Source organism: Diadema antillarum, unplaced genomic scaffold (assembly GCF_040938485.1).
Source record: "Diadema antillarum isolate AM-2024a unplaced genomic scaffold, OU_Dant_1.0 seq00000310_RagTag, whole genome shotgun sequence".
In the NCBI taxonomy this organism is placed as follows: domain Eukaryota; kingdom Metazoa; phylum Echinodermata; class Echinoidea; order Diadematoida; family Diadematidae; genus Diadema; species Diadema antillarum.
In genome coordinates, this window is record NW_027271331.1 from 761318 (window position 1) to 775709 (window position 14392).

Here is a 14392-nt window from a genome sequence, read left to right on the forward strand (position 1 = left end):
GTTGCTACTTTATAACTTTGTGATGTATTAAAGATGCATGAAGAACCCAGTCATCGTTGGCTATTATGTAATGCCTGAAGAGATCCTTGTCATTTGATTGGTTGTTTGACATTCGGCCCATTTCACTATGACGTCATCATCAGTGCAATTGTGGCTCCATTAACCGTTCAATTTTGGATCCATACGATTACTCCATTGCACGCTCGCGGAGAGCCCGACACACTACAAAGGGTACGTGTGTAAAACGCTTGGGTTTGCAGTGTGTGTATGCGACAGCGCGCTAGCGTAAAGCGCTCAGTGAGCACTCTCGCGATATCAGATTCTTTCTTGTTTCCAAATTACTAAAACATGAAATGACAAGGATCTATTTTAGGCGTTATATAAAACAAATAATAATTGTTTTTCATTCATGCAATGGACAGAATATTTGATTCAGAGAAAGATGAAATTATTGATCCATTCAACTCGGCTGCACCTTGTTGAATGGATCATTTCATCTTTCACCTCATGAAATATTCTGTCCATTGCACTCATAAACATTCATTATTTGTATACTAGGTCATGATCCATCAAATTTGTGATTTGTGCCTTGCCAGTCTGAAAAAAAAAAACCCTTGTCCTCATGGATGATGATTCAGTGGCTGTCAACATTTGAATTAGCCCTGAACTCATACATCAGGAACACCCCCCCCCCCCATGTCACCACCACCACCCCCCTCCCCCCCCCCCCCCCCCCCTGCCCTGTCTGCGATCTGTAGCTCAGAAGCAAATGCTGGATTACTCCTCGGAGTCCCTTAGGTGTGGTCGGGACCCTTCCAGCTAATTCGCAAGATCCGCATTATGTAGGAATCGTCCGCATTGCAAGAGCGTACCGACTCAATGTGAGCGGAGAGAGTCCCGACACAGTTGACGATCCGTCGACGGTGTTTGTTGAAATGTGTTTAAGCTCTTTGAACTCTGTATGTTGTCAGCAAAGAGATTCGGCTGAGCTTTCTAGCTTTCTAGCTTTCTGGTCGCTGCTGCTGTTGTTTTTGGCCTAGATGATAGGAAGTGGATTTTGTTTGTTCAAATTGGATGACACTGACTGATCAAAGATGCAGGTAGGCTTTACTGTGCTCTGAACAAATGTTTATTTTAATATGATTATGTATTTTCTTCCTTTCACTCTTTTGTTCACACATACGTTTATATCATGGTGCATAGAATGGTATGGGCTTGAAATGGAACTTGTAAAATGAAGACAGTTTTTGAATACTGACCATCACTTTGAAAGTGAAGTCCATGGAAGTACCATTGTTGAGTTTGTTCCATCCATTCATTTTTCAAGAGCTTTATTTCCAAACCTCCCTGTGACCCACAACTGTACGTAAGTCTCCCCAATATTTGATAATGTGATTGTGTGTGATTTTGCTGACTTCCTCACCAGAGCCTGGCGGAGGTGTTCCGATGCTTCATCTGCATGGAGAAGCTGCGGGACGCCCGGCTGTGTCCACACTGCTCCAAGCTGTGCTGCTACTCCTGCATACGGGTAAGTTGGCGTAAACACTGCCTTCTCTTCCATTTTTGCCGCTCCGCAACCCCCTCCACTGGAACAAATGCCAAAGTTTGGCTGCTTTTCCTGTTGCATTTGTAGTACAAGAACAAGGCAATAGCTATTAAACTGGCTGACCAATGATCCTTATGTGCAATGCAAGTAGTGATGTATTGACCACCATTGTTGTTAGCATGATGTTTTATTAATGGCATGGATTGGACGATGAGGTTCAAATTTTAAGTCCGCAGTAATTATAGCACTACAGCCATTACCTACTGGTACTCCTTTCATATGAGTGGCTAAAAGGCTAGAGGTTATCAGAGGTCAGTTTGCATTATAGAAAAAATGTGCACTACTTCTCGAGTATCCTACCATTGACTATTACTGTGTACAATGTAGATGAAGCGCTCCAATCCCACTATTGCTTCCAAATTAACTTAATTAACCTGTCTTAATCAAATTAAGACAGGGAATTTCAAATTTGATTAGCAGTTTTGATCAATGGGCAAATACTTTAGAAAGTTCTATACAGTCCTATGTTAAAAAAGAAAAACCTGCTACACACAAGAAATTTTGTATAGCAGTCATATAAAAAATGCACAGCAATTTGTGGCGCGATACCAGAAAAATTATATCCTGAAAGGGCAGTGCTAGAGCAGCAAAGTAGTAAAGTTACTTCCTTGTCTTACAACTGTTATGTATTCCACTGTATATATATGTCAGAGCAAAGTTCATGTAAGCTTGCTGAAACCAGCAATTGCAACCAGCAACTCCATCTACCACTTGCAGCTTGGTTTTGATTCGTGATTTTGATCAATTGAACTAGATTTACTTCCCTTTTCTGTTAACCTTCATAATACTGATCTGAAATATCAGAGGATTTGATAGTAGAGCCATACCCTTTGAATTTTCCTCTCTCCCCATCCCCAACCCCCCCCCCCCTTCCAAAAAAAAAAGTATTTGTGAAACTAAAGCTCAGTTAGACATCAAGAATTGAAAATAGTCTGTGTCCAATATAGTCAAGCATGTTATCTTCTTCCACAGGGTGCATGCAAAACCTAGAGCTATAACTTTTTAGCCACTGTTGTATGAGGAAAAAGTTTTACTTGTTAATGTCAAAGTGCACTACCTTTTTTTTGTTATGGGCAGTGGCAAACATGTAAGTTAGACACTTTTGGGGGATGAAAAGGGTGGAAGAGTCAAAATCATTAACTCATTAGTCCTTATCTACTGACAAATTAAGAATATTGACAACTTGAATTAATTGTTGTATTGTATGAAATTGTAAATTTTGAATACAAGACTCCATATTTGAAAGTAAAGAGAAAGCTTTTGTAAGAAATCCTAGTATAACTCAAATGTCGGCTGGTAATCAAATTGTGTGAGTACAAGCATTGTATGTTTCACTGCCATGCATGGCAGGCAAAATAATAGATACATTTTGTAGTTGGGTTTATACTGGCAGTGTCATGCACTGCTGGGGTATTACAATGTACCCAGAAAGATTAAGAAGGAAAAGACAGGATTGTTCTTGTTAAGGAATGAAAATTTAGAAACTCACGCTATCGTTAATGTTTTAACTTGAGGGTGCAGAATACAAATCACAGACCACACAAGCTGTTTGTGTTTTATTTTGTTTTGTTTTTGTTTTGTTTTTGGTGACATGAAGAATTCATTTTCTGTCAGATAAGGAAACAAGATCTAGTTCTGGATTAAAAGCACGCAATGTAGTAAACAACATCCTCTCTTTTTAAAGTAGACTGTCTCTTCTGTTAATCTCCATTTTCTCTTTGGAATCGGGTTTCCGGGAGTCAAACAGCACTTCAGGGAACGATTTGTGTTCGTACATATACCCCCCCCCCCCCCTTAACGGCAAACTGCGGTCGCTGACATAAAGTGCCAAGTTTCTACTTACTTCCATTAGGGACTGCAACAAAAATGTTGAAATTAGATTGGATTTCAAAGATCATTTCTGTGAAATCAAACATCCGAAAACTGGCACAATGCTTCCGGTGGGTGTCTGCATTGTTGAGCATAATTGTCGTGCAGTGTGGAGTACATGTACAATCACACTTTGTCGGCATTTGTATGAGCACATTTCGCTTTCTGTGGAATTGTGATCATCCATTTCTGAAATTTGAGGCTGTGGTAATGGCAGGCTAGTGAGAGAGAGAGAGAGAGAGAGAGAGAGAGAATTCAGTGAACCTCGTCGAGACCCAAATTATCAGCAAAAGATTTTTCTTCCGATATGACCAAATGTCGGAAATGTTTCTTTTCAAATTGATACACCTGTATTTGTCTCATGTAATTGTAACTGGCTGGTATTGTACTTGTGCAGATCTATGCTTCAAAATTCTTAGTTATTATAGCTGAATTATTGTATTTGTTTATTGATTATTTGATTATTGTATGTGTTTGTTATTGTTTATCTATTTTTGCTAATCAAAAAAGAGAGAAAGAGATTTATAGCCATGCTGACTCATTAATGGGTAAATGTATGGAAATTTTCCACTGGTTGGGAAATGTAAGAGATTTTTAGGCGGGACAAAAATCCTCCCAGAGGCATAACAGAATGACAAGTAATTGTAGAGTATTGGAGCATTTGCTCTTTGGTAGCAACATCAACTACAGTGTATCAGGTGGGATGTCACTGCACTTTCCTCTATAGGAAGTTGCTACATGCCTTGGGCATTGACAACAAAGAAAAGATGAAAGAAACTTCCAAAATACACTCGGACACACATAAAAAAACAAAACAAAAAAAACATTTTTAGGACATTTCTATTCCTCTCTATTGTATGAATTATTACTAATAGTAACAGGAAGTTCCTCATTTTGATACAGTTGTATCAATATACAATGTAAATGCTACCCATTGTCGCACAGTTGTATGGTTTTTCATGTATTGTAATGAATGGTGTTCTCGTTCCTCTTACGGGCAAGTCCAAGATATCGCGCACCTTACGTATGGGACATTCAGAGATTTCAAACCTCTGAAAAGTAATGAAGGAGCACTTGGATTTTACTGTTTATCATCAGGAGGACTGGTAGCCCTGAGAAGAATATTGTGTTTAAGTTTGATGTCATTTGACCTTGGGTTAATTATTTTATTAAGAAAAATATGGCAACTTACGTATGGGACCAGAGAAAAACTGGATTTTTCAAAATAAAGTTTGAATTGAAAATTCTCTGAAAGTACCTTACTGATCAAGTTCTGTTTAGAAGTGAAGGAAGGTACAATACTGAAGTTTCTTTCAGCAAAGTTTCACTGCAAAAGAATGGCGCATATTTTCATAAAGTTGGTTTAATTAACGAAAGTACACCTTACGTATGGGACATGGCTGAACTTACGTATGGGACATTTGTCTTTAGTGCACAAGTGTATTCATGGGAATGACTTTAAATTTCCCCATAGTGTCATATTCAGTTCCACAAATCATACTACAACATGTAACAAATGAAATAGACTTCTAAGTGGGTACTTTCCCGGTTCAGATACCTAACAAAAGCAAAAATAATACAAATAAAAGTAATTACCAATTTACAATTAAATGTCTTAGTTTGGATTCCGTCATGCATTAACACTGTCCTCATGATGTCTACACATACAGATACAGTATACTGACACTCTATTTGTAGCCCATTTGTAATACTCTGGTCAATATTTTTTTATCAAATGAAAAAAAAAAAATGTGCGAATTCTAGCTTGCGAACTTGATGTAGCATACATGCACATGTACCATGACTAATTTGTAAAGTCTTGATAATTTCAACTGTAAAATCAAATGTCATGTACAGTGTCATTTGCAAATACAGTTTGAAGTGGGTACCTTCAGTAGTTTTAGGCTTACCTTGCAAGTTGTCTAAGTTTTTATAGAGCTTTGTAATTGTTTGAAATGCAGCACAATACACAACAACAACAAGAGTAATTAATTTTGCTCTGTAATCATCATGTTTTGCCATGTGAATTTTAGCTTCTGCAAAATCAATCCAATTTTAATGAAACTTTTAGAGTTTAAAAGCCGTGGTAGAACAAAGAGATAGAAGAATGTATACATGTGCCAATGCTGGCTTCTTTTCTTTTTTCAAATTGCTTGGCTTCAGGTCTATGAAACCAAAGACGACAAAATTTGTGTTTATACTTTGTACATACATACATGCTTGTGTAGTGATACAGGAAAGATTATCATTTGTACATTTAAATCTTAAGAGAAAATGTAATTCTAGATATGAAACACTCAAGTAACTCACTGATCTGAAACTTACAAGTTTGATAAATTCTAATAACCTAATTCGATCATACAGATTGCAATGCTTGTTGATAATTGTGTAGATGTGGGGTACAAAGTACTGTATACGCCATATATTTCGCGAGTATAAATTTTCGCGAATCGGGAATTCCCGACGACTTCGTGAGTGGTTAAATTCGCGATCGTGGAGTCTTGTACTAAATGGAGAAGTGTACACGCGTGCGTCACATTCACATCGGGAGCAGAGTCAATGTTTTCGCGTGTCTTTAATTTCGCGAGTAGCACCTGACTCGCGAAATTCGCGAAAATAAAAACCTCGCGAAATATTCGGCGTATACAGTAAGTATGAGTTGATTAAGGCGTCTCAGAGCACATCTGTCTCTTCAAACACAATATAGAAAAGAAAATTGAATTCCCTATTTGTTTGTGTAATTTGTGTTATTAGCACTCCAACCACAGAACCAGTATTGATATTGTGGTTCATGGCAAATGTAAACTATAGTCTTCATTTTACAGGATTTTCAGAAATCATGTTCATGACCTTGATAAGTCATGACATACACGTATTCTGAGGATGTGCCGTTGAAATATTAAACATCATATCAAAATAAAAAGTATTCTTGTAGGGTTTTTCCTTTGCTATCAATTCAAGTAATGACAAAGTTACCTGCTGTCTCCTCAAGTGATTTTTCTTTTCAGTAAGACCTGTAATGTTGTCATTGATGAGCACCACAAGCACAATTGTTTTGATTTCCCTTTATAGGCTGTACAGCCTGTAGTACATGCTGAACAGTGTACTGCACCTAAAATGACACTTAGAGAATCCCATTCTCTAGGACAGAGTCATTTTGTAGAGAGGTAAAGTTGAAAATTATAACTGAACTAAGAAAATGTCCAATATCAAAATATTAAAAGGAGGAATGTTAATTGAAGACCAGCTGCACAGCCTGTAATGAAAATAAGAAAATTCAAGTATAAATGAATATTCTTTATTTTCCTTTCTTAATCATAGAATGACTCAATAATGCTGTTCTTACACTCTCCCTGAGGTCAACTAAGTAGGAGAGGTAGATATATAGACATATCCTTCAGAGTAGGTGCAAAGATAACCATTAACCAAACAAATGTAAGGACATATAGCATCCATGTCAAAAGGCGGTTTTCCCATTCACTTTGCATGTAATGTCCCATACGTAAGGCATTTGTCCCATACGTAAGCAAACTTTAATTAGTTATAAGATGAAGGACTAATTAAATTTCCACATTTAGTTTTGCTAATCTGGGGTTAAAATGAATAAATTAGAACTTCCTAAAGTATGATTGGTCAATGTTGGAAATCCTCAGAAAAAACTTAAAAAAACATACTCAAATCCTTACGTATGGGACACTTCGTTCTGGGAAAGAGCATAATTTGCATAATTAATGTGCTGACCTTGTCTTACCTATTGGAAATTATACTAGCTCATACAGGGGTCATGTCCATAAAGGAACTAGGTCAAGGACAAATTCAACTGATTTTAGATGAATATTTTTAATTTGTCCCATACGTAAGGTTTGTTTTTGATTTATGCAAATTAAGGCCATATTTCTTGCATAAATTTGCATAATTAAATATTTTCTTTGCTGGAAACATATAATTTAACTCTTTGGCTACAACATGATATCAATAACTTTTTGATTAAATCAAGATGAATTTTGAGCATCTGAGGGGACATTATCTTGGACTTGCCCTTACCTCTTTCATCTTGATTTTGTACCCTGTATGTGGTATTGTTCTTCTTTGTCTGCCCTTTCTTTCCCTCTTCCTTCCCTGTCTCATCTTTTCCATGCTTGATGCACCTACTCCTTGTTTCTCCTTCTTACCCCCCCCCCCCCCCCCCCCCCCCCCCCCCCACCGTCCCCCCAATACTCCTCCCTTGTCCCGTATAAGCAGTCTGGTCTGTCTGCACTAACAGTTGTGTTTTTGCAGTTCATAGTGTAAGGTGTACCGGGTAAACGACAGACCTGTGCGTTAATAGAGGTTTGCAGTGTGATTTGTTGTTGTTATTGTAGTTTTATTTAGAATCTCTGTTTTCTCTCTGTTCTTCCTCCCCCAACAGAGGTGGCTGACAGAGCAGCGGCCACAGTGCCCTCATTGCAGGTGAGATGAGTCTGAATGAATGAGTCTGAATGAAATGGATGACATTCTCAGTTGTGCATCCATTCATCTGCTTTATTTATGATTTATCAGCAACAATTGCTGTTTGATAATCATACCATGGTAGTTCATTTTGTTGTTATTACCAGTAGTTCGACTGCTATGATGTTCAGGAGGATGAGGATTTTTGTCCGTCATGATCATAATCATTATTAGCATAATTACATGTACTACTATATTACTTCTACTACTACTACTACAACTACTGTACTACTACTACAGTAGTAGTAGTAGTAGTAGTAGTAGTAGTAGTAGTAGTAGTAGTAGTAGTAGTAGTAATAATAGGAGTAGTAGTAGTAGTGTGTAGCAGGCTTGTTATGTTAGCTGCTATTAATAGAACTGTCATCATTGTCATCCTTGTTGTAAATAAGCCCAGAGTTTACGACTCAGGTCAGCAGCCATGTTTGATTTAAAGCATACAGAATGAATCTATTCTCAACTCTCAGTGTGGTAGTGCATTTCCAAAGTCCAGTTGCTCTTGGAAACTAGACTCGGAATTTGTCAAGACTGACAAATTAGGTGATCCGATCTTTTTGGAAATCAATGATTTGAGTCCTGATCCCAAAAGGCATGACCATACAGTTTTCACCTGAGATTAGGGACATTGGTCGTGTTTTGTTTGGATTCTCATTTAGAAAAGGGAGTCAGACCTGCCATCTTTGGTACCGAATTCCGTATATACTAACGAAGATACACAATGGAGTATATTTGACCTTTGACCCCACTTTGGACACCGAAGATGGCATCTGAGCAAAAAGTGGTTATTTTGTGAATGATTCTTGTAACATGGTCTTTACGTGTGCAAAATATGGGAAAGATAGGACATGTATTCACCAAGATACAGGATGAAACATTTGTGACTTTGACCCTAATTTACATACCCAAGATAGTGTCCGATCAAGTAGTTGTTATTTTATGAAATAATGTACGTGACATGAACTACACATGTGCAAAATATGAAGGTGATAGGGGCTGTTTTTTTTTAGTTATTGCAAAGAAAGTTGCAGAGAGAAAGAAATATCTCTGTACATCGAAGATAAGCTTTAATTTCAACCAAGTTTCTTGACGTGATGTCGACGTCGTATGAAAAAAAATGAGGGTACACAATGATAGCCGAAAGTCTCAGCTACAACATATTAAAATCTAGGAGAAAGTCACCGATGCATAAGTGAGCTAGTGTTCGATAAAGACAATCATGTCAATTGTCACATCTAGAAAAATTTCCTCCCATAGAGATAACACGTCATAACGAAGATAGAGAAAAAAGTACTTATGACCTTTGACCCCACTTTGCACAGACAAGATGGCTTCTGAGCAAAAAGTGGTTATTTTGTGAAATGATTCTTGTAACATGGTCTTTGCCTGTACAAAATATGGGAAAGATAGGACATGTTTTTACAAAGATACAGGATGAAACACTTATGACCTTTGACCTTAATTTACATACCCAAGATGGCATCTGATGAAGTAATTGTTTTTTTATGAAATGATGTACGTGACATGAACTAAACATGTGCAAAATATGGTGGTGATAGGGTATGTTTTTCTTGAGTTATTGCAAAGAAAGTTGGAAAAAGAAAGAAATATGAAAATACATCGAAGATAGGCTTTGATTTCAACCAGGTTTTTGGACGTGATCCCGATACCGTATGAAAAAATAAAGGGCACATAATCGTTAGCCCAAAGTCTCAGCTACAACATATTAAAATCTGGGAATAATTCACCGAAGCATAAGAGAGCTAGTGCTCGAAAAAGATAGTCATGTCAATTTTCATTTCCAGAAAAACTGCACTCCCATAGAGATAACACGTAAACTGGTCAAATTTGACAAGATTACTTTCAATCCATTTTTACGAGGTGATGCCGTCATCTAATCAAAATGTTGTTATTACATTAATGAAAGAGCATTTAGTAAGCTACAACATACTGAAATCTGGGTAAAAATTGGCAAAGGATAAATGAGATACGCTCGAGTGAACTTGAAATTTGATGACGTCATTTTGAAAATTTACTTCTTTTATTTTATTAAGAAATTTGATATCTTTTAATCACTTTTCCAGCATCGCCAACCCATGAAATGATATATACAACTCATCAGCTTTCAGAATATGTAACGAAAATGGGGGGTCACCGTCCATTCTGACGAGTAAAATCGGATTTAAAATTGGTGGTTTTTTGGCATAGTTGCACTGTATATCGCCATTGACGCGCGCGCGGAATTTCAACTTTGACGGGCCCGTATGACGTCATATTGAATCGGATTGACTTGAAACTTGGTACAAATATTCCTTGACATTTCAGGCATCCGATAAGAGTGAAAAAACGGGAAATTTCTATTGCATAAGAGCTGTGTGTGCGTATATGTGCGCGCACGTACGCGTCCGTCCAATTTTTTCAATTTTTCAAAAAATGCTCCAAATCGTCTGAAACGTATGCAAAAAAAAAGATTGAGCTCGATTTGAGCATACAAATATTTCAACGCGCGTGTACGCGCACGCTTTAAGGATAAATATGAATTTTGAGAATATGAGTAGAATGTGCTTGACTTGAAATATATGTGACGTAAATTTCATTGAATAATTCCATTCCATTAATGAGATATGAATGAGAATGTGTTTTCATATAATGACGTCATAGTGACGTCACGGTCGACTGATCACAATGATACATTAGATTTGTCGTCTTTTGGACATGATACATACATGGTATAATTTTGACATTGATAGGAAGAGGACTTTCTGAGCTTACCTCTGCACAACTTTTGAGGAGAAAGAAGAAAAAGAAGAAGAAGAAGAAGAAGAAGAACAAAGAATCAGTACAGATACAGAAGGTGATCCGAGAGGATACTCGGATCACGTAATAAAATAATTTTCCAAAGTGCCTGCTAGGACAAGCTAGGTGGGTACAGGAGGCTATCACAATTTAGAGACCTCGAGATCTGGTGAGCCCCCTGGATGGGCGTCAATCGATTGTCTCAATTTTCTGCAGGAAGGCAGAATCAGCTGAGATTAAACATAGCCCATTCAGGGGTGGTGACGCTATCCCCCTTCAGCCTCACATGGATATGGGCAGTGGAGATAAACAGGAAACTTTTGTTAATGCAAAAGTGAAAAACAATATTTCTGAACAGTATTGTACATGTAGATTCTTGTAAAAGACAAAGGGTAAAATGTGTCATAAACTCTCTCATGTTGTGTGTGGTACATCCATTCATTCACATCAACATTTTTATGCATGCAAACATTTATATACATAATGAACGTGCACAAACACACATGTACAAAATATTCTGATTTATGTATAATTAATGTGTACATAATCTTTCCAGCTGTTCAATATCTAGTTTTCCCTTTGATTATAAAATGCTCTTAACTGCTATAAAGTCCATACGCAGTTTCTTAAATGAGATATCATGTTTGAATATTTCAGTAGTCTTTAAATGTTTCAGTCCAATCACCATGTAGTAGAAGTGTGTCACTGAGTTTGTTACTACATTTGTAGTTCATATCAGGGCTCCTGGCCCACCTTCCTATTTATATACAGTGCAGTAATGACTAAGACAGTATATTGCTCCACAACAAAAACAGAGAAAAGGGAGAGGAAACACACATACACACACACACACACACACACACACACACACACACACACACACACACACGCACACACACACAAATGGGACTGAATAGAAACAAGTAACAGTCGTGAAAGGAGAAATTGACTCATAATGAAGAAGCAATAGTATGCTCTTCTGACAAAAGAGAAATATTTCTGATAAATACTCATTTGCATCCACACTGCAAAAAAGAAGATGTACTTTGTGTTTACCAGTCGTTATGCATGGAAATCTATGTAACCTGTAGTGCTATTGCCATGGAATTTCAAAGAAAATTATGTCATTATAGTATAAAAAGGTCAGTCTTTCATTCATGTTGAACGGCTGCATGTAGTCGTCAGATACAGTAGCATTCCAGTATTTTCACTCAGCTACAGTTTTGCAGAGATCAAGAAACTCTATGCTTTGCTCTGCAAGAAAGGTGTCATGAGTGGGGGGGGGGGGGGGGGGGGAGGGAGATATCTCTGCACAATGTGAGTGTGTCATTCACAGAAGTACAGCATCTAGTAATGGTTGTTTGGGTGTAACTGGGCTGACTCAGTGAGTTCACAGAGAGTTCAAAATCCATTGGAAATGAATGACATTGTTGCCATTATTATTTCCTTTTTTTTCATACTTTATTTTCTTTAATTGGAGATGGGCATAGACTAGTTGACATAACTGGGGTCATCGAAGTGTCAAAGAGCACAAACAATAAGATATTGGAATACCACGAGTATTTTTTGTCTAGTCCTTACTTCCCTTCCTCTGAAGAATTCCTTCCTCTTCCTCTGATCTCATTGTTTGCAGCAGTTGCAGTAATTGCAGGAAATATTATCCAATTTTTCATCCATATCACAGGCAAATATATTTGGAGAGCCGTGCAACAGCATGTTTTTAGAGCTAACATGGAACTAAGAGTGTATACATGAAGGCATGATTTAGAGTTTAGCCAGGATATGTTTTCTTCATGAAGACTATGTTGAAAACTCTTTTGTAAAAGGTATGTTATGTCTGTGTGTGTGTGTACAGTCTTTGATATAAGTTTGTTTGATTTACTTGACTTGATTTACAAGTGTACATTGTAAATGTCCACATTCAATCAAGATATACAAATTGAATACAAATTTCTAAAACACACATAATACAAAGAAGAAAAAATTATAGGTTTGGTGTGTCTAATGCCAATGACGATTTCAGGATACATGCAGTTATCTTTTAATTAGGGTTTGCAATATTGAGGATGACTGAAAATCTTGTTGCTCTGTTTGCAGAAATCTATGCAATTCCCTGTCACTCTTTAACAGTTTTAACTAAGGGCCAAGAAAATTTAGACAAGTGTCTTTAATACTGGTACCCCATTTGCTTTGTGATCTTTGTTTTACTACATCATCACTCTGTCTCACACACAATGTGTGAAAGGCATCTTTAGCAAGACGGGGGCTGATGTTGACTTGATTCTGTCTGCTAATTGTTTGAAAAAGAGTTTTATATTTCTAATATCTAACCTTTGTTTGTCAGCAGGTGTTTGTTTTGATTTTGTGGTTCATCAGATACTAAGTCAGTGTCTGCACACAGTGAGTCATGAGAGTTTAGAGTGTGTTGAGAGCCAGTCTGGCACCATGGAACATGGTAAATAGGTAGACATTGTCATCACTGTCTGTGAGCTCACCCAATCACTTTAAAGCCACAATTTAAAGGCATTATTTACCATTTGCAGATGAAGCAAAAATCCAGCTTTAGTGCTTCAAAATAGTTCTCAGATCTATGTGAGTTAAGGATGAAAACAACAAATGTAAAAATAATTGTTAAATATACAAAATGTGAACGATAGGTTATTAAATAAGATTGTTTCTAAAATAAACTGTCTGTTATGATCTATTGAGAAGTCTATATAAAGAAGTCAGTTTATTGAGAAAAATAGGCGTACGTGATATCTCCTTGTAAAGTTGTATGTTAGGCTTTACTGCAAAATTTTATGGTAGGATGTTTTGTGATACAACTGACCTACACATACTGGTATAGTATCAAATGTGATAACTCGAACATTCATTTAATCACTACTTCCAATGGTGAACAATACCTTTAAATTTTGGAGCAGTAATTAAAAGAAAAAAAAAAAATGTGTGTTTGAATTATCACGTATTTGATGCCTATAAAATTCTGTTCACAAAACACCCTACGACCTACCAAACAAAAATTTCACAAGAAAGCTGCAAATACAAGGATTTTCTCATTCAACCGTCATAGTGATGGTTTAATGCTAGAAACAATCTTTCATAAAGCAATTGTTCACATTTTGTATATTACAATACTTAAACATTGAATATACTGATGAACATTTTTCATGTTGGTTGTTTTTATCCCTAGCTCACATTTTAGAACACTTTTGAAGCACTAAATATGTGTGTATTTTTATTTTATCATCTGCAAATTTTAGCAAGGGGCTTTAAGGTCACCTTTAAAAAGTGTAGTAGCCACATTTGCAACCTTGAGTACTTGACAGTACAGACAGCATTCTGGGACAAATTCAAATGTTTGAGCTCAAATATTTTGTATTAATATCTGATTTAACTTTTTTTTTTTCCTGATTCAGGTCATGATTGTATATTTACCTAGCTTAGATTGTACAAATTTGTACGGTCAAGAATGATTGTTGTAGGATTCTAAGATCTTGATGCTTACGCAAGGCACCACTGATATGAATTGTGGTCAGCGGGGTTTCCAGTTATTTGTACATTTTATTTTTTTGCCAGTGTTAGAAAAACATTTTTTAATGTAAAATTTTACATGCTTTTGCACTGTAAACATATTAG

The 14392-nt window shown here is 36.8% G+C and overlaps 1 protein-coding gene across 1 annotated transcript in view; it reads left to right on the top strand.

Moving 5' to 3' along the window:
- Positions 1 to 14392, top strand: part of LOC139730398 (E3 ubiquitin-protein ligase TRIM37-like) — a 42563-nt gene that overhangs the window by 8563 nt on the left and 19608 nt on the right. Inside the window, exons 2-3 of the mRNA XM_071641260.1 lie at positions 1427 to 1528; positions 7884 to 7924. Of these exons, the coding sequence (XP_071497361.1) occupies positions 1427 to 1528; positions 7884 to 7924 (143 nt within the window). The remainder of the gene's footprint in view (positions 1 to 1426; positions 1529 to 7883; positions 7925 to 14392) is intronic.